A 21,384-nucleotide genomic window follows, 5' to 3' on the forward strand; every position below is an offset into this window, starting at 1 on the left:
AGACTGCACATCAAGTCACATAAACATAGTCATCTGATTAAAAACAACCTTTAAGATAAGCTGATTTTATTGTACATTCCCTGCCTATTCTTACAAGATATGACTAGTGGTGTCTACAAAAGGTAGGCATTGCATAGTACAAGTAGGTAGTGAAAATGTACTTTTCAATTTTTTCATGGTACGGAGCTTTAGCAATTCTGTTTAGAATTCAGAGCATATGAAAAGAAATGTTTAGAACATGAGAAAACCCTTCCATTCTTATACTAGCTGTAGTGACAGCTGGTACTGGTTGTACAACTATTGTTTGTAGTTAACAACATAGGCTAGAGGGGTTGACAAAAGGAAGACAGCAGAGATGCCCCCCAAGGGAAAGAACTTAATCACCTGAGGAACTGAGGGGTCCCCAAAATATGTACACTCAAGAACAATTCCCCTTATGACCCACTTGGTCTGTGGAGTGATATTACACATTTGACAATGATGTCTTAGCTTATCTTAACTTGTAAACACTGTAGACGAAGGGGGAAATATTGACCAAATGTAAAATAATTATGTTCAGCCTAATGACAGCCCTTTTTCAAGCACTCTTACCCTTTCTGAGAAACCTTTTCTTTCTTTTGCCAGGAGGAAGCTGGCAAAACTGCATTAATCTATTAATACTATAGGCACTGTTGGAAGTTAAACAGATATGGTCCATATCTGTGCCTGAACTAGAGATCATTGAAAACCCCGATGAAAGCCACTGCAAGCTCTCTAAAGAAACAGAAGGCGTAGAATATAAACATAATATTTAACTAATATATAAATATTTGTTTACTGGTAAACAAACAAAGGTGCCAGAAACTCTTAATCAATCTAACATAAAACTTGTCCTGCACTGAATTTACCATGTATAAATAGAGTAAATAAGGTAATGACCAAGTAAAGGGGGGAGGAGCTAAAATTTGTTTCAGATACTTATAAGCTATCTTGCTATACATTTAGATACTTGGCATGAAATAAGTTCTGTGGTGGCACCTTTCAGGATTCAAGGATTTGTAGATCCCAAATCAGGCATCCGAAACCTTTTAAATCCTGTGGGCATCTTTGGAATTCTGACTTAGGGTGGTTGGTGCAACCACAAAATGGCTGCCACAGGAAGAAGAAGCCCTGCTGGGCATCAGCCCCACATTACCCCACTTTTTACAAACACCTGGTAGACACCGGGTAGAACCTGGCATCCACAAGAAACCCAGGAGATGATTGCTACTGGCACCAGCATGACATCACTTCTGGAAAAACTCAGGGGTGAGGCCATGCCTTCTTTGGAATTGACAGAAACGCTATGGTAAAGCCACAGAGTTTTCAGTAGTTCCTAGAGAGGACTGATAACACTTCCACGTTTTGCCTGGAAGTGATGTCATGCTGTTGACCCAAAGGCCATTAAAAAAAAAGGCAGCAGGAGGAAGCAAGCCCTGGGTGTGGGGGACCCTCCATCCCTGCTAGGGGGCTGGCAAGACTGGCCCCAGGAAAGCTGACACCATGGCCTCCACAGGCACCACGTTAGGGCCACCAGTCTTAAACAAACCTCTGTTTACACACTTCTTAATGTATGTTTTATCTGACAATTAGCAGTCATTTTATTTAGAATTGTAGTTGTCAAGAACTTTTTAAGTATATCTAAAAGGAATGGCAAGAACTTAAATACAAATTTATTACTGCTCTTCAATCCTGTCACAGTGTGCAAGGCATTTATAGTGCTGATGACTTCTTTTTCCCTACTGAGAGATTATTTTACCTATTCTCTCTATATTACATCTCTTATTTATATTGCTTCAAATCTTAAAGACACCTCAGGGGAGGAAGGGAAGGAAAGAACCAAGGAATAATAAACTAACTAGTCCTGTCTCTATATTTCACTATGCCCTCTTTTGAAGCACCACTTTTACAACACTTCATAAAAATTATCCAGAATTTTAAGTGGAGTTCTGATATTCAGACAGAGTAAAGACTGTAACCAGGTTTCTGGGTAAGACAAGCTTTAAAAAAGTCAACAGCACTTTAAACCTTACAAGTTATTAAAGTAGCTCAGTAGCTACTTAACTATGAAGGTTAATCTCCTTGAAAAGGGCTTGTTGTGGTGCTTTAAGCTATAGAAAGCAGACTTTAATGAGCACTCCCCTGCATCACTTCAATGATCGAGGATAGCTAGAAAACTAGAAGTGCAACAGGGAATACACTGTTAGATGGGTCCTTCTTTGTGGAAGTTTAATTTATCAGCACTGTTTCAATCCAGGTAGTTTAGCAACCATCAGTTCCTTGTAGCTTTGAAACTCTAACTCAGCACAATCAATCTGTTTTTTAGGCAAGGTACGCAATTTGTATTAGAAGATGACAAGAATAGATGGTCATCATTATCCATCAAAAGATTCACCTGCATAAGCATATGCAGCTGGCTCTTCAAGGAAGCGCTTGGGTGAGGTGGAGAGGGGAATGAGGGAGAGATGTTCTACCCATTTATGAAACGGCTTGATTTATTTACTTCTGGCTGTGATCTCCTTGGAAAGCTGCAAGTCTAACCTAAGACACATTAAAGGTGGAACCCTTGAGTTGTTTTGGACTTTGAATTGTTCCAATATATGCCATATTGTGGGACCACTTGTCATTTAATTTTGTTGTTCATGTAGATATTTGTAGAGTAGGCATTGTTGATAATATAGATAATTTTATATGTGATTTTTGGCTTCCTATGCTGATTTTGGTGACTGTGTTAATTTAGCATAGAGGAGTTCTTTTTTGCATTATTTTAGAAGGAAAGCCAGGCTTGATTTTAGAATGCAAATTAAAATGGGGTGATATCAAAAGAAACAAAATGTATGTAAATTTTTAAAATTCAATTAGAATACAATATCCCTTTAAAAATAAAAGCAAAAACCACAATAGAATGTTAAGCTCCCTAAAACCATCAAAAATATGAAAATTTCAGCAAAATACTATTCTTTCTTCTTCTTTTTTTGAAAAGGGATACTGCATCTTCAAAACATGTAAAGTAGTAAGTCACCCATTTCTACTTACAGATAGTAGGAGTAAGAATAGTAGCTCCTCCTGGCAAGCAAATCACAGACAGTGGAAAAAGAGAAGCAATGGTGAATGAAAAGCGTGACTCTGTCACATTCAGTAAAGCAGAGAAATGTGCGTTTTTAAAAAAATTAAAAGCTCATGTTTTCTTGGTTAGCATTACAACTTGCTCATGCACTGATTAGCCCTACGGTGCCATGCAATTAAAAAAATACACTTGCATAGAAAAATGATTTCGGTATTAGAAGGCGATCACGAGAAAAAAATCAAACTAACATTTTAATTGTTGCAAAAAAAATTGGAAATTAAATGGGCCATGTATTTTAAACATGCAGTTCAGCATAAATGTAATGACAGAGAACTACCTAAATGTCATAACATAAAGAACAGCTGTGTATAGGCCTTGTGCTCTCCATCTGTTTTTTAAAGCTTTGGGCTACAAACTCAAAAGTTTGTCATGGTATTAAACAGCAACTAGAGTGGCTACTTACAGGTATACAGGTGTAAGCATGACTGGCAACATCCTGTATGTAAAACATATAAAATCTTGAACTCTGTTCTCTTTGCAACAGATGTGTGTGTATATTGCACCCATGTTTACATGCACAGCTGCTGAATCCAACCCTAATTTTCTGTTTTTAAATCTTAGAACTGGAAATGCTGATATATGCATGCTTATCGTTAAAAATATATAAAGGAAATGATGTACATTTGAAAATATTTCAATCATGGTTAAAAAAATAAAAACAGCATTTGCTATTCAAGAGATGCAGTATCCCTTTTCGTATGCAGCTCAATTACTTTACAAAACTCTATAACAGCTAATAGAGTTTCATCCACTTCAGCTTCAAATCAGTTTGTACAAAATGATCAGGCAAAGCATAGGACACCTCTTATTTTTAAAATCACGCAAAGCTGCTTACCACTCTGATCCCTCCCCCAAATCAAATTTGGAATTCTGTGTCAATGCATAAGAATCATTAAACACATGTAAAATTACCAAATGATTTTCTGATCTTTCTAGGAATGTTATCAAGGCTTGAGAGTATCAAAAGGGATACCACATGATGGAATCATCAATATGTATGTATAAAAATGATTATTGATAGTTATTTATATAGCACCTAGAAGTATACTAAGCATTTAAGATTCAAACTTCATTCTTCAGTGTCATTCGGTTAGGTTTACATGCTGGGAGAAGCATGAGAGAAAAAATCTTCATGTAGGAAAAAAGAACATCTTTCCCTAATTCACAGGTAGATTAATATAGAACACTAACCCCAATTAAGGCCACAGACATACAGTGGAATAAATTCTGTCTCAATGAATTTGGCTTTAGGCAGTGATCTTGATACATGCTGAGAGCCAGGCTACATATTACCATATGAGAGTAGCCTGGATCTGCCTGTAAGGAATTTTGCAGATTTTTGAGAGAGAGAAAACTGTGAAGGACTGTAGTCAGATACTCAGTGAAGAAAAAGGTTGCTAGGTGATTAATTGTCTACCTATATTTGCTATTTGCCCATCACAGTTCTGTTCACAAGTTACAGTGGACACATATACAATTCAACACATTTAGAACTGCCAAGTTCCAGGTGGGGCCTGGAGATCGCCCAGAATTACAACTGATCTCCAGAGAACAACGCTCAGTTCAGCGGCTGCTTTGGAGTGTGGGCTCTGTGGCATTATACCCCATTAAGATTCCTCCCCTCCTCATAGCCTGCCCTTCCCTGGCTGTACCCCCAAATCTCCAGGAATTTCCCAAACTGCGTTGGCAACCCTAACACACATAATGCTAACTAAGTGATTTAAACTCCACATTTATCCAGGAACTAGTCCCTGGCTTCAATTATCAAGTGAATACCTGTTGGCTCTTTTTGACAAACAGGTTTATACATGTACATGCAGGTTGCATATGTGTCCACTGCAACATATGAACAGGGCTCCAGAGTTGGGAGAGGGAAGACCGGGAAAGGAAACAAATAACTAAAGATAAGTAATGGAAGGGTCGGTGGCTTCTCCTTCCCTGCATGTTTGACTGTGATCCCTTCCAGCATTCTCTGCTTGTTGACAAGAGAATCCAAATAATTTTTAACAGGCAGACCCAACAGGCAAACATGCTCTGAGCCCAGCCTAGGCTGGGGAGGGAGGGGTAAAAATTAATAAAATTAATAAATAAAATAAATAAATAGTGCAATGTAGCATGTGTCATAGCAGCCTGTTTTACAGAAATTTTAATTCAACATAGTTGTGCATTTGGCTCTTTTATATATATATTTACTACTAAGGATATCCTAAATGACTTTATCCAAAGGCTAATGTATAAAATTGTCCATACTTGGTGGGGGTATAAAACATGTGAAAGGAATGAAATATATGTTATAATAGATAACCAATTAACCTATCATCAGGAAAAATAAAAATAATTAAAGTTAATTTTGAATATGGAATGGGTACAAGTTTAACATAATGTGTATTTGGGCTAAATTACAAGGCGTCCTTTGCAGCAGCTACTGGTGATTTCAGGCTTAGGTATAAAAGGTTTTATATCGATATGACTAATTTATCAAGCAACTGAAAGTGTGCCTTTCTGAACAAATCAGAGGAGGGAATGCTATGGATTCAATGCTAGATAAATTTGAATGAATTTGGCGCTTTCTTCAGTGCCCCAGAGACAATTTCAGGAAAGGATGGGAAAGACATGGCAAATTCAATATACGGATAAGATATATCTGTAGCCTTTTTAGTTAAACTAATATTGTACAATAGAAATTTTGTCTACAGTCCATGCATGGCTTAATACGTACAAGAGAAAGAATAGAGACATGAAACTCATTCATGAGGTGACAAACAAGGTGAGAAGTGGCACATAGTTCTGAAAATATCAAGCAAATATGATTAAATATGAAATGCTGATCTGGAACAAGTCAGGATTATAGTAGACCTTTGCTACAGTACTCTTATTCTGCAGTTGTAGCCCTCAAACACAGACACCATCAGCATTCAAAAGAAGGGTGAGAGAAGCTGGAGACAGGAAATTATTGTCACCAATAAACTCTATTTTGGGCAAGTAAGGGACCTCAGGGGGGGAGTGACCCACGTCCTCCTATTCCTATTGCTGTGGGGGACCAAGGAAGTTTGTAGCCACATGTGTTGGTTAGATTTTGGAAGGGCAGATTTTAGCAAACTAAGAGGCATGATGAGAATCATTCCAAGCGCAAGACTGCTGGAAGGGAAAGGAGCAAGTGAAGGGTGGGCTCTCTTAAAACAAAAGCTCATGCAAGCTCAAGCCTACACTATTCCAACAAGAAGGAAACATGGTAGAGGATCCAAGAAGTCAATAGGGATGAACAAAGAACTCCATGATGAGTTAAGGGAGAAAAAGGAAATGTTAAAGAAATGGAGGCAAGGACATACCTCTAAAGAAGAGTATCTGCGGGTTGCTAGGCACTGTAGGTCAGCTATCAGAGAGGCCAAAGCTCACAGTGAGCTGATGCTGGCCAGGGAGGCTCGCTACAACAAGAAAAGTTTCTTCAGATATGTGAAGAGCAAACACAAGGGAAAAGAGGCTCATTATTGGGTGAAAATGGAGAAACTCTGACAGAAGACAGAAAGAAAGCAGAAAGGCTCAATGCCTATTTTGCCTCAGTTTTCTCCCTGAAAAAGAGAACAGGCTCATGTAGAGATGATAGTAGGCAAGCCACAGCATCTGGGCTGCTGGTTGACATAAACAGAGAGGTAGTTGAGAAGCACCTGGCTGCACTGGATGAGTACAAATTCCCCTGGCCAGATGGTATGCACCCGAGAATGCTCAAAGAACTTGGTAGAGAGCTTGCAGAGCCTTTGTCCATCATTTTCCAGACCTCTTGGAGGACAGGAGATGTGCCCCAAGATTGGAGGAGGGCGAACGTTATCCCAATTTTCAAAAAAGGGAGGAAGGATGACCCAGGAAACTACAGGCCAGTCAGTTGGACCTCTATCCCAGGGAAGATACTGGCGCAGATATTAAAGAGATCAATAGGTGAGCATCTGAAGGACAACTTGGTGATCTGGGGAAGTCAGCATGGATTTGTCCCGAACAGGTCCTGCCAGACCAACCTTGTTTACTTCTTTGATCGAGTGACCAGCTTACTGGATCGAGGGAATGCACTTGATGTTGTTTACCTGGATTTCAGTAAGACTTTTGACAAGGTTCCCCATTATGTTCTGGTGGGTAAACTACAGGACTGTGGACTGGACTCTAGGATAGTTAGGTGAATAGAAAACTTGTTGCAGAACCGCACTCAAAGAGTAGTTGTCAATGGCATTTCATCTGAATGGAGGAAGGTGTCCAGTGGGATGCCACAGGGTCCAGTTCTGGGCCCAGTACTTTTCAATATTTTTACAAATGATCTGCATGAGTGTGTGGAGGGACTACTCATTAAATTTGCAGATGACACCAAATTGGGAGGAGCAGAAAACACACCAGAAGATAGAGATAGAATTCAATGAGATCTGAACACACTGGAAAAGTGGGTGAGTGTGAACAGGATGCAATTCAACAAAGATAAGTGCCTGATTCTACATCTGGGTAACAAAAATGAGGGACACGCACACTTGATGGGGGATACACTTCTGGGCAGCAGTTTGTGTGAACAAGATCTTGGGGTATGGGTAGATCGTAAGTTAAATATGAGCAGCCAGTGTGATACAGTGATAAAAAAAGCTAATGCGATCTTGGGGTGCATCAACAGAGGCAAAACATCCAAATCACAAGATGTCATAGTTCCGCTGCACACTGCATTGGTCAGGCCGCATCTGGAGTATTGTGTGCAGTCCTGGAGGCCTCACTTCAAAAAGGATGTGGACAGAATCGAGCAGGTGTGGGGGAGAGCGATGAGGATGATCAGGGGCCTGGAGACCAAGCCCTATGAGGAAAGGCTGAGGAAGTCGGGAATGTTTAGTCTGAAGAAGAAAAGGTTGAAGGGGGACATGATTGCTCTCTTGAAGTACTTGAAGGGCTGTCACTTAGAGGAGGGAAGGGAGCTGTTCCTGTTGGCAGCAGAGGATAGGTCTCGCAATAATGGGTGTAAGGTACTGGCTGGATATTTGGGGGGTGTAAGGAACTGGCTGGATATTTGGGGTGTGTGTAAGGTACTGGCTGGATATTTGCAGGCAGAAAGGTACTGGCTGGATATTTGGGGGGGGGGGATTTACAATAAGAGTTGTCCGACAGTGGAATCAGCTACCTAGGGAGGTGGTGAGCTCCCCCTCACTGGCAGTCTTTAAGTAGAGCACTTGTCAGGGATGCTCTAGGCTGATCCTGCATTAAGCAGGGGGTTGGACTAGATGGCCTGTATGGCCCCTTTCAACTCTATGATTCTATGATTGTATAAGTAGGGTTACATATAGCACATCTGAGGTTTCTCCTAACAAACTTTCAGTGTATAACTGCTGAAATTCTCCAGAATTCTCCAGAATTCAGGCACAAGATCTGAGTGGCCTCATAATCATAGCCCATTTTTTTTAACATCAGCCTGTAAAAATGTACTTCTGGTTCACACATTAATGTTTCATCTTCCCCTACTTATTATATAAATAACAATTCCCTCAATGCATGTTTTAAAAGTATGAGGGGCACAGCGGGGGGAGGGGTTGTTTAGGTTGTGTAGAAGAATCTAGGGAGTATGAATGTAGTCATATAGCTATAGGCACATTACCATGCATTCAGATGGTAATGAAAGACCCGGCCTTTACAATATATGAGGCAAAGCAGGTAAGTATCAAAAAGCAGGAGACAGCTGTATGCTAAATGACAATATACAAATACTACAGGACATTTCCCAATGAAGTATCCTTGCAATACTAATGATTAATTATGTCTAGAGATGGAAGGTGATCCAGCTGGGAAGTCTGTTCTGCATCTCAGTTCTAATTTCTAATCCAGTTGGACTTCCTGTTATTTCAACATGAATCAGCCTATTTCATGTATGTTTATTCTTAAGCACAGAGGTTCACAAATAGGAACAAAAGTGAGAACACTGTTGGGAAAAATCATATAATGTATCTAACACAGAACACTGTAATCATACCTAATATTTCTAATGCAGATGTTTCTTCTCCAAGTTGTATCTCTCCAGGGAGTAATTGTAAAGAGGCAATACATTTTTAAAAAGTTCTAATGGAAACCATATGACTTTCGGGCACAACGGTAATGTGTTTCCAACTTGGCAAAATGAAAAGAAAAATAATTTCATTTTAACAAAGGACAATTACAAACATATCCTTATTTTCTAGATTTCTTTTTTAAAATCCCAGCAATGCACAAACCTTTGAAGACAACAGCTCAGTGGTAGAGAATGTATTTGGATTCATGTGCAGAGCCTCAAGTTTAATCCCTGGCATTTCCAATTAAAAGAGCAGGGCTGGCAGACCTCAAAAATATCTCTGCCCAAGATCCCAGAGAACCACTGCTGATCTGAGCAGACAGTATACGGCTAGAGGGACTCACACAGTATAAGCAGCTTCATGTGTCCAAACAGTCCTAAAAGCAACCAAGCTTGTGCATCAGAAAGGACCAAAGGGAAGATGCAGGGAAAGATGCAGGAAATCTGAATTTTTTTTAAATTAGTTGCTTGACTCTGTTTTTAAATGCTGATTATGAAAGTTTATGCCAAATTAACAAAGTTAATGATATTTATAAGTTAAATGTTATTAAAACAACGCTTAAGTAGTTTAATGTGAGCATTTAAAATTATTCTCTACTATTCCAGAAGATGGCGCTATTGGTTTTTGTCAGGCCTGTGGAAATGTCTAAGAAAAAAATGACTGTTCAGGTATCCGTTAATAGGTTGTGGCAACATTTTAGATTTCCATACTTATAACTCAGTGGAACATTTATGGTGATGTAATGTGATTTTAAGTATTACTTTCTGACATTGTCAAAGATGCAGATGAAGGTAACAAATCCATTAACATATTATTTCAGACGTTGTATGGCTACAGCTCATTAAGGCTGTTTGAAGAGAAAGAGCGTCCTAAGCCTTACAAAACAGATGGGATAGTAAATTAATATTATTTCAATTACATTAATGTATAGTTCATGCCTGTATACTTTTCATAACCTTATACTTAAAACATCAACCAGCATTTTACAGTATTATACTGGTTCCCCACACGACAATTAGGGTTGCCAACTCTTGGTTGAGATTCTTGGAGATTTGGAGGATGACACTGGGAAGGATGGAGTTTAAGGAGGGGAGGGAAGTCAACAGAGATGTGATGCTATGCATACAGTTGGCCCTCCAAAGCTGCCCTGTTCTCTAGGGAAACTGATTTCTGAAGTCTGGAGTTCATTTGTACTTACAGGAAAACATCTTGGCCCCCACCTCATGATGTTGGCAGCACTGCCTACAATACAACTTTCTTGCAGTAGGCCTCATAATTCAGAATAAGAATGCTCTTCCCCAACATTTTTCTAAAATGGTCTGTGAAATATTTTTTAGATTACCTGACAAGATTGAAAAAGTGCCAAATCTAAAATATTTACCTTTTTTTGACAATCAATATGACCAGGAGGAGAAGAAGAACAAAGACTAGAATTCCAGCACTTATTCCTGCTATTTTCACAACTCGGTCCGTTTGCTTGGCCGGGTCTGGAATGACCTCTGGTTCTTCTGTTGCTGCTGCTGAAGGAAACAAAAGTAAGTTATTCCAAGTGTCTTGATCAGAAGAGATCATTGTACCAATCAAAAGGAATGTGTGAGAAACAGCCAGGTCTGAACACACAGAGCCCTTTGAAAAGGGCTGAATATCACATTGATCAACTGTTTGGCAAGGGAAAGAGCCTGGGAGACTAACTCCAGGAGTCTCTCTTCAAAAGCTGACTGGCATTCTTTGAAGAGACTTCATGCCTGTAGCCTAGGGTTGCCAACCTCCAGGTAGTAGCTGGAGATCTCCTGCTATTACAACTGATCTCCAGCTGATAGAGATCAGTTCACCTGGAGAAAATGGCTGCTTTGGCCATTGGACTCTATGGCATTGAACTCCCTCCTCTCCCCAAACCCCGCCCTCCTCAGGCTCCACTCCAAAAACCTCCCACCGGTGGCAAAGAGGGACCTGGCACCCCTACTATAGCCATTGGGTTGAAAAGGGACCCATGTGGGTGGTACTTATCTGATTAATGCAGGAGGGATCTCTGGACAAAGCTCATTTGAAGGCCTCTAAACAGATTTGTAGTGCATCACTGTTTTAAATTTGAACTAACAGATGCTGGAAAATGATCTTCTCTAATGGCTAGCCCTTTGCTTGAAGGAAGAGTACACAATATGCCCGATATCAAGAAGGCATATACTAAACAAGGGGTGAAACTTGTAGATAAAAGACCCATTCATACTAGTGACAGTATAAGAAAGGTAAGATGGTCTTTATAAAAAAAAAGGTGGAAGGAGGAAAGTTAGCTGAACTGTAGGAGAGAGTTAATTCACTGCTAGTAACATCGTATGTTGAAAAATATAAAGCAATGTGCCCCGGAAAGCACAGTAGTGGTGGTGGAAAATGCCATCAAGTTGCAGCCCCATAGTGCTTTTCAGGCAAGGGATGTACAGAGGTAGCTTGCCTTTGCCTGCCTCTGTGTAGCAACCCCGGACTCCCTTGGGGGGGGGGGTCTCCCATCCAAGTACTAACCAAGGCTGTGCCTTCTTAGCTTCTGAGATCTGAAAAGAATGTGCAGGTAGCAGCCTTTTTGGTATTTTTTGGTCTGCCCCTTCTGTGGGGGAATACTTCTTTGTTTCGTTTGCCATTCCCTCAGTGATCCCTCGTTTCTAACAAATGTTTTTATGTTTTGTATGTATTTTAACTCTGTTTTGTAAGTACTCTGCTTTTTAACTCTGTTTTAAATTGTTTTAATGTTGTGTGTTTGGGAGGAGGGTTGATTTTAATGGATTTAAAATGTAATTTTATTATGTGTGTTTTAAATTGTTAGCTGCCTTGGTAGCCCTTGAAAGGGCAGAAAGTCAGGATACAAAATCTGTACATTTAAAAAAATTGCAATTGCCATAAAGATCCTTGAGGGCAGGGGGTACTTCACTTTCTTTCCATTGTTAGCTGTGGTTTCCCTTTCACACCTGATGTGCACTGAAGTCCCCCCAACCCTCTGTGTTCTCACATCACCCTTACGATTCTCTGCCTACCCTATTTCTTTCTTCTTCTTTTTTTAATTTTGAGGAGCATGGGTAACCTGCATCGGAATAATGCAATACTTTTTTTAAAAAGAATTTATTTTTCAAAAGTATTTACAAAGTTGTCTCTGGATGATCCCTGGATGATCCCTTCACCCACCCTTACTGAGGTGTAGGCAATTCTCTTCTGGTTCTTTTTTTAACAAACCTCCACAGCCATAAGCAACACTGCATAGGAATAATGCAAAACCTTTTTAAAAGCCTTTTAAAGACAGACCCTAACCATTTGCAGAAGCACTTCTTCTCCTCCCTCACTAAAAGGCAGTTTGAGGTGTGGACAATTCTTTTTGATTATGCTCATTCCAGCAATTGCTGCCAGGGACTGGCCCCTTGTAGTCATTAACAATGAAAACAATAATTAACCAGCACTTCACCAAAGCCCTGCAATTGTGCTAAACTGCTTGAGCTGATAGCATCCTGCCTGAGGAACCCCTGCCCCCTTTTTTTACAGGTTTAAAATAAAGCAGAGTTTCCTCTGGAAGGACAATGATAATGGTCTGATATATGAATAATTACGTATGAGTGGGGGGGGGGAACGTATGAGTGAGGTGGTTGAAATGTGGAAAATCCTTGGTGTGAAAGCAGCCCCTGATGTTGCATCTTAGCACTGATACAAAAACAGTTTACTACCTCTGGATGTGGAGGCTGCCTTGAGTCATCTTGTCTAATAGCCACTGATGGACCTTTCCTCCATGACTATACCCACTTGCAGAAAATCACACAGCATAATTAACAAGGAGCTACTAGGTGCCCTTTCTTGCTTTCAGACTGGAATTCAATCCTTGGCCTGTGAGGAACCAGAAATTATGTCTCATGAATTATACTGCCTGTGGCTCTGTCTACCAGAACAGCTACAAACTAGAGTTTACAAGGTTTTCTATGGCTTTTAAGGCAAGTACATGTATAGTAAGTTTATGCTGGCCAACGGCTGTAAATCAAAGTATCTCTCTCTGTATAGTAAGTTGTGTAGTCCATTTTAAACTATTGTGTGGCTCTGAAGATTACCAGAATATGTTCAGTTCTAACTGCTAATGATCTGTCAGCTATTGCTTTTATTCAAATGCTGGAAGGTTTGGGAGCCCATGTTCTAAAGTTTTAGAGGGTTGGTATAGGAAACACCAATTGCCAAAGATATGTGGTTGCATATGGACCTGACAATGCTTTGTAGTTTTTAAGCCACACTCAAGTTATCTGTATGTCATTAAGACAGGACTGATTTATTCAGGGCAGCATTTTTGCTTACCTTTTTTGATAGGAGGGTAGACCAGTGAGCAGATTTTGAAATCACTATGGGATTTCACAGAAAAGGCAGAAAAGGTGAGAAATTTTAATTTTCTGTGGATAGTGTGCAGAGGAGAATCTTGAAAAAATCTCTGCCAGTATGAGATCTGAGTGGAGCTTCTACTTCTCTCCTAGTTCCATGTATGGGAGTGGCCAGATGAATGAACTTTTTTTACAAGAGCCAAAAGGTTCTTGAGTTTTAGCTCATGGGTCATAAGAACACAATACAGACCCTTCTGAATCACACCAATGGCCCATTGAGTCGGGCATTCAGTTTCACATAGTGGCCAGCTAGGTGCCCTGGAGGACCAATAAATCAGACTTTCCATGATGTTGCATTGATTGCAGCACTGGTATCCAGAGGTTTGCTGCCTCTGACTAGGGAGATTCCCTTTAGTTCCTATGTCTGGTAGCCATCGATGGATCTATCCTCCATGAATTCGCCTAACCAATTTTTAAAAAAATAAAACCACATTTTAAAAAAGCCATGCTTGGCAATGAATTCTGCAATATAATCACTCATCAAGTAAGGAAAGATTTCTTTTTATTTGTCCTCAGTCTACTGTCCATCATCTTCACAGGGTGCCTCCGTATGCAACAATTATGGAAGGGGAACAAAATTATCTCAATCCACTTTCTCCATCCCAAGTGCATAATTGTAGAAACTACTATCATGTCTCTCACAATCATCTTTTTTCCTAAACTGAAAAGTCCCAGATTCTTCAGCTGTTCCTCAGAGGAAAAGCGCTCCAACCTCTTAATCAGCTTTGATTCTCTTTTCGTTCTTTTTTCATCTATGAAATACCCTTTTTGAAGTAAGAATCCTTAATTCCTGCATAAGCCAGGCCAGTGGGTCTAGAATTAGCCCAGGATGTTGGTGAAGCATTTTTGTTTGTTTGTTTTTTGTTTTTGCTTAAATTATATTTTCATATTTGTTAGTTGCTTTGAGTCTCCAGTGGGGAGAAAAGCGGGGCAGAAATGAATAAATTTAATATAAATATATCTGTTTCTCACCATGGACCCATCTGTGGATACTTAAACCAAGACACCTGAACCATGAATAGACAAGACAGATCTTTCTATAAACCTGAAAAAAGCCTCAAGGTTGCAATAAATCTGAAATCTTTTAAAAAAGAAATAAATTGGGAGGTTAACCACCCTCAAATATTAGTACCTGTACCTTTAAAAAAAGAGATCTCAGTGGACATTGTGGGGGTTGCTAGGCAACCACAACATTGCCAGCCATCAAATATAGGTTTCTGTCAGGAAAAAGCACAGGCACATCCCTCTTTGGAGCTGTCTTATTTATTTGTTTGTTTGTTTAAATTTGTACCCCATCCTATCCCAGCCACAGTTTTGGCCTCCCAGTCCACCCCTTATTCTCTTCCTCCTGCCTTGGAGGGAGGACTCATGGTGGCCAGGCCCAACAGTAGCCACTGGACAATATGCTCCCACATAATTTGCATAACTCACCCAGGTGTGGCAGTGGCTACAACGTGGTGCCACAAAACTTACCTGGACACAGCAGTACCTTCCAGAAGGAAGGCAAACATTTATTTAAGTAACAGAGACAAATTATAACAGAACTGATTATTTTGGGTGGGAGGGAAAAAGCTATCCAGCTACACTACATGCTACACTTTAAGAAATGGCAAGTTGTCAAAACTTTCCTGGCTGTGGAAACTGGGGTTAAGCAATAAATGTTTCTGGTGCTTCTGAAGACAACCCAGTGTCACCATCACCTTGTCTCTGTGAAGAACTGAGTATAACTTGGGTAGGCAAAGTTCATTTCATGACTTCAGGGACTCTGCTGGAGTTATCCAGGGGGATAATCACTATACAGTCTTTCATACTTGCCTGAGTATGATGTTTATGTAGTTACAGCCATAGGCATAAACTATGGGGGAAGGGCTGAGAGCTCAAGCCCCCCGAACTTGGCCGTGGGGGCTAACCCCCCCAGGCAACTAGTGCCCACATGAGGGGCTTAGTTACAATGACAGCTGAAGCACAGTCCTGTGTTACCTTCTTGTTGTATCATATTACAATTTCCATGATTCTTTGGGGCTTTGTTTCTGTTTGCTAGTATGTATTTGCTAGTATGTAGTATGTGTTCATTAAAAATGTACACATTGCCTTAAAAGAACTTTCCCTAGGGCTCTGACAAAGGATCTGTAAGTTTGTTCTCACCCACAACTACTTCAGGTTTGGTGAGGAGTTATACCTTCAAATCAGTGGCACAGCTGTGGGCACGCGCATGGCTCCACAGTATGCCAACATTTTCATGGCGGATCTAGAACAGCGTTTTCTGAACTCCTGCCCATTGGCACCTCCCCTTTACTTGAGATTCATTGATGACATTTTCTTTGTCTGGATTCATGGCAAAGAAGCCCTCAAAAAATTTCACCAGGCTTTCAACAACTTCCACCCCACCATCAATCTAACTATAAATTTATCTGAACAAGAAATAAACTTCCTGGACACCACAGTACATGATGTCATTGTCTCCTCCCTACAGTTGTCTCTGTAAGTGCTTAAATAAACACAGACAGCCCGTAGTGGGGGCGGGGAATCAATCTGACTTAACCCTTTCCTCTATCATTCAGATAGCTGCTTCTCAGTGAAGAGTAGGGAACTATTTCCCCCTTTCTGCTTTTATGGCAGTCAGAGATGACTGAATCATCAGGCATGCAGAGAGGGTTGGGAAATAGAGAAAAGAAACGTTGGGGCTTTGCCTTAGCAGGGGTTTGTAGAGGGGGAATGATGGGTGGGGCAAGCTGCAAAAAAAATAAAGCCCCTTAAAAATCAGCTGTTGTACTAGAGAAGTGCTGGTAGGGGACTTGGGAGGGGCATCCTCTTCCAGTTATAGACCTAAAAGTGGTGTAGAAAATCAGGGAGAACAGTTTGCCCCATAAGAAACATAGTTCCACAAAGCATGTTTCTCTCTATCCAGTCTCTTGCCACTTTCCATAAGCAGCCTTGTCCCCCCCAAAAATGTTCATTAAGCACTCCCCCATCAACCCCTCCTTCCTCACAAAGCCCACACAGAAACTCCCAGTGTGCAGTCTACATAGCAAGTCAGTTATTGTTCACATATAACCACTTATTGGACCACTAAGACAATAAATGGAGAAGATGAAGAAGAGCAGCATACAGCTAGACAGAAGAATATATCCAAAGAATGCCAATATTCAAAGAGAGAAACTATAACAATAAAATGAACATAGGTCATGTTAGTAGCCCTAATGCAAAGTAATTAAGTGGGAGCTTCTTTGTTGTTCTTGTTGACAGAGATTAAGGTGACACAAGGAAGGAGAGTTTTCAGATAAGGCTGATGAACTAATAAAGTGACACTGCTTGGGGCAATGTAAGTTAGAAGATATGCCATGTGAAGGAGGAAGTGTGCCAAAGCAATAAACAAGTGATGGTATAAAAAATACTGGTTCCCTGGCCAGAATTACTGTCTAATCACAATACAATGGGAATAAGATAAAGGACCAGAGTACTGTTTATGGGGTAGGGAGTTGAAAAGGAGTAACTAGTAGCAACAAATAAGGAAAAAAACAGTAAACATGTGGATGTTCAAGAATGGCTGTTACCGCACTTGTATTCCCAGCGATGTATTAAGAGTTTGAAAACGTTATAGAAAATACTGTTCACACTTTGTTTGGCCCCTTCAGCTGTGAAGACGTCTTCCAACCATTTATAAGCAGTGGTATCCAAAAACCCTTTTAAAGCGATGGGGGTTACCACACTTCATATTCCCAGCTGTCAGCAGCATGCCATGAGGATGGTATGCGGTAGTGCAATTGAGCTGCCTCCAAGTGCTGTTGTTTTGTTCTGTCCAAGGCCAGTCTGTGCCCCGTGTTTGGTCTTCATAGATTCCCATAGTGTGGGAATTGCAAAGTGCCCCTTCCTGCCAAGTGCTCCTTCCTGCCTCTGGGAGGGGGGTTACCTAGGATACCAGTTATCTCCTTTTGCTTCTCCATATATGCTATGCCCCTTGCCTTTTGCCCCTTACTAGTGTTCTTCTGAATATGGCTTCTGAAACCTGTCGATGATAACCAATAAAACTGCTTTCATGGATTTGCCATCTTCTGGAATCTGTTTATGGTTTGCCGCAGGGCTAGAGCTCACATTAGAACACTAGTCTTGATCCTTACTTGCTGCCCTTGGCTGGAGCCCTGGAGGGTTTGCCTAGGCATTCATCTCCTCGGGTTGGGGCGCAGGATAAGCTCCCCGAGGACCCCAACTTGCTGCATGCCGTCTTGGAGGAGACGCTGAGAACTGACGCGGAGGCCACCCGGCTGGTTGGGCTGGTGATTGATCAGTGGAGTCGCCTGGCAGCATCGACCCCCTGGAGGACCCAGGACGCTGATCTATATGCCCGCGACGACCTTTTGGGGCTGGATACTTTACTAGAAGAGACTCGATTAGCGCAAGAGGACTTTGCACTGCTAACTCGATTATTGTCTGAGCTTATGCTCTGTGGGGCGCAACAGGGGGCCCCAATACAGGGGCTCAAGTTCTCTTTCCCAATGGTGGTGGCTCGGGAGGGAGATGTTCCACAACTGTTCCGGATCCCACCCTATGTCGCCGGGAAGCACAGAGCGTTGCCACCAGGACAGTCCTGGCCCTCATGGACTTACCGCCACCCACAGCAATGGCGGCTGATGTCAAGAAGGTACTAAACCCCGATTTTGGTCCTTCCTCTGCAGATCTTGCTCAACAGATCCAACCGCTATTGGGTCAACACAAGGAGATCCTATTGCTCTTAGAACAAGCGGCCAAACCGATTGTGATGGCCACCGTGGCTGCCAAACTCGAGGTGGACCGCGCGCTCACTGACCAGAGGTGGGCAGAGGAACTGTTGGCGGATGCGGCTGCCGCTCAGGCGCGGTCAATGACAGGAACGGGAGCGCAGTCGAAAGTTGGTGGAGGATTGGACTGGTCTCTCCCCTCATGGTCTTTGGGCTCCCCAGAACCTGGCCTGCCCCGGGAAGTAGCACGCAGACAGCGACTCACCTTTGCTCCTGACCCCCAAGAATATGAGGAGAACTTATATGCAGAGGAGGGGGACTGGAATACAAACTACCAAGCCAGTCAAGCTCGATGGACTGGGGGGGCTGAAGAGGAGATCCATACCTTAAGATTTCAAAACCGAGAGCTTTTGGATCGTATGGCCCGTATGCAGGACCAAATGGACTTGTTGATGCGTGAATACGGTCGCCTGTAGCGAGCTCAAGTGCCACCTGCGCAGGCACCAATCCCAGGACAGCAACCCTCTGGCCAACAGCCTCCTGCGCAGGCACCCAGGACAACAACCCCCCGGCCAGCAAACCTCCGGCACCTCCACCAGTGGCACCGGTGGAAGCAACCCCGATTGCGTGTGACATTTGATGGCTCCGCGGATGCATTGCCCTGTTTTCTTCACCAAGTGGACAGTTACATGAGAGAACAAGGACATACCTTTCCCACGGAAGACAGTCGAGTAAGGTTCATTTCCTCACTCCTAACTGGAAAGGCTGCAGAATGGATGGTCCTCCAGTTTGATACCCAAGCCCGCTCCATACGCTTGCTTAATGAATTCATGCGAGCGTTAAGGAGATGCTTCGAGGATCTGTTTCAGGGAGAGAAGGCCAAGGCAGCCCTCCTACAACTCTGTCAAGGATCCTCCTCAGTCCGAGAGTTTGCGGACGAATTCCAAAGACTCGCTAATAAAATAGTTGATTGGACTGAAGCGACCCGGGTGCACTACTTCAGAGCAGCATTGCATCCTGAGATCCTAAACTGGGCATACATGCAACGAGACCCAGCCCCCTTAGAAGAGTGGATTTTACTGGTGGAAGAGGTGGAAAGTCACCGCCAGTTCATTTCTCTTGCCCGACGGCAGGCCAGGGAAGGGGGAAGCCAGAAAAACCTTCCTAAACCTGCCGCTCCTCAGGCCCCGCGGAGGCCAGCTCTACCTCCACTGGACCAAGCATTGTGATTTCAAAGGGGAACCTGCCTCGTTTGCGGTACCATGGGCCACTTCGCAGCCGCCTGTCTGTCACGTCAGGGACTGCCGAGTCCCTCTCCCCAGCCAGAGGGGACTCCTCGCAGGAGAGGACGCACTCGGGGGAGAGGCACCGCTGCCGAGCGGAGCATCGCTCCAAGACGAAAGGCCCCCCCAGCTCTACACTCCAGAGAAGTGCCAACGGACCTTTCACCAGTGGACCCGTTGGGGTCCAGGATTACAATTACTACTCCTGGAGAGAGCAGCCCCGCTTCTTCAGAGGAGGGCAACCACTGGAACTTCCCAGCCCTTAACTTGGAATCCCCCAGCGAACAGCCAAAAACCGACCGGGTCTGCGGTAGAGGGAGCGATTTGCAGGTGTTCCGGCGAAACCCAAGGCTCCTTTTATGGTGAGTGACGTGGAAGAGACTGTATATGTAGATGTGATATTACAACATTATAGAAAAGGTCCTCAATTACAAGTTAAAGCCTTAATAGACTCAGGGTGTGCCCACTCATTAATTAACGAAACCACCTTTAAGGCTCTCCAAGTGAAGTCAGCCCCTTTATCGACACCTGTTCACTTTGCTCAAATGGATGGCAGTGATTTCGGGAGGGGGGGCAGTCAACCGTCGCACTCACAGAGCGGCAATGGGAATTGGCCACCATTGGGAACAAATCAACTTCACTATTGTGCCCAATGTTCGATATGCTGTGGTGTTAGGAGCAAATTGGCTCAAAGGGCACAGTCCCACCATAGACTGGGAAGCTGAGACCTTAGCGTTCAATAGCCCGCTGTGCGAATTACACCGATATGAAGTGGCCGTTAAAACTGTAGTCAAACCAACTCCTGCTCTAGCCTCGGACACCTCCAGTCCGACCTACTTGCCACCTGACTATCAGGACTATGCAGATGTATTCAAACGAATGCCTACCCCATCCCCCTCATCTCTGATCTCTTGGGACAATTGAAGGAAGGACACGTTTTCACCAAGTTGGATTTGGTCGAGGCTTATTACAGAGTCAGAATTCGGGAGGGGGATGAATCTCTGAAAGCCTTTTCCAGTTGCTTTGGGATGTTCGAGTTTATGGTAATGGCGTTTGGATTGAAAGGGGCCCCGGGGGTCTTAATGCAACTCATTAATGAGATCCTCCATGACCTGCTGTTCAGAGGAGTGGTAGTTTATTTAGATGACATTCTTATTTACTCTAAACCATGGATGAACATATTGCCTTGGTCAGAGAGGTGCTGCAACGTCTTAGAGATCATCAGCTCTATGCCAAACTATCTAAGTGCGAGTTTCACAAGGAGCAATTAACTTTCCTAGGGTATGTCATCTTGCACCAGGGACTGACTATGGCGTTACAAGGCTCAGGCTGACAAACATCGCTCCCCCGGTGTGGAATGCAAAGTGGGGGATCTGGTCTATCTGTCTACCAAGAACTTACGTTCCACCCGCCCGTGTGATAAACTCAGTGCCAAGTATGTGGGTCCGTTCCCCATTTCCCGGATTATTAATCCAGTGGCTGTGGAACTCTCCTTACCCAAGTCACTACGAAGGATTCATCCAGTGTTCCATGTCAGTCTTTTAAAACCGTATGTTCCTTCCCAAAAATGGCATCCTGAACCACAACCAGAAGTGCCTGAAATGGTGGTGGGGGGGAGAAGCATTTTGAAGTGGCTAAAATACTGGATTCTCGCATTCGTTATGGTACCCTTCAGTACCTGGTCCGCTGGAAACATTTTGGTCCTGCCCAGGATGAATGGGTGCGTGCCCGTGATGTCTCCACCCCCCATTTAGTACAAGAATTCCATGCCGCCTACCCTCACAAACC

The 21,384-nt window shown here is 42.6% G+C and overlaps 1 protein-coding gene across 6 annotated transcripts in view; it reads right to left on the reverse strand.

Moving 5' to 3' along the window:
• Nucleotides 1–21,384, reverse strand: part of PTPRK (protein tyrosine phosphatase receptor type K) — a 538,596-nt gene that overhangs the window by 60,388 nt on the left and 456,824 nt on the right. For 3 of the 6 annotated variants that reach the window (XM_056856092.1, XM_056856091.1, XM_056856088.1), the window contains one exon: nt 10,586–10,724. In XM_056856092.1, the coding sequence (XP_056712070.1) occupies nt 10,586–10,724 (139 nt within the window). Of the gene's footprint in view, nt 1–3,054; nt 3,085–10,585; nt 10,725–21,384 lie in introns of all 6 variants that reach the window. The other 3 variants (XM_056856093.1, XM_056856089.1, XM_056856094.1) reach the window with 2 other exon arrangements.

Source organism: Euleptes europaea, chromosome 10, assembly GCF_029931775.1.
Source record: "Euleptes europaea isolate rEulEur1 chromosome 10, rEulEur1.hap1, whole genome shotgun sequence".
In the NCBI taxonomy this organism is placed as follows: domain Eukaryota; kingdom Metazoa; phylum Chordata; class Lepidosauria; order Squamata; family Sphaerodactylidae; genus Euleptes; species Euleptes europaea.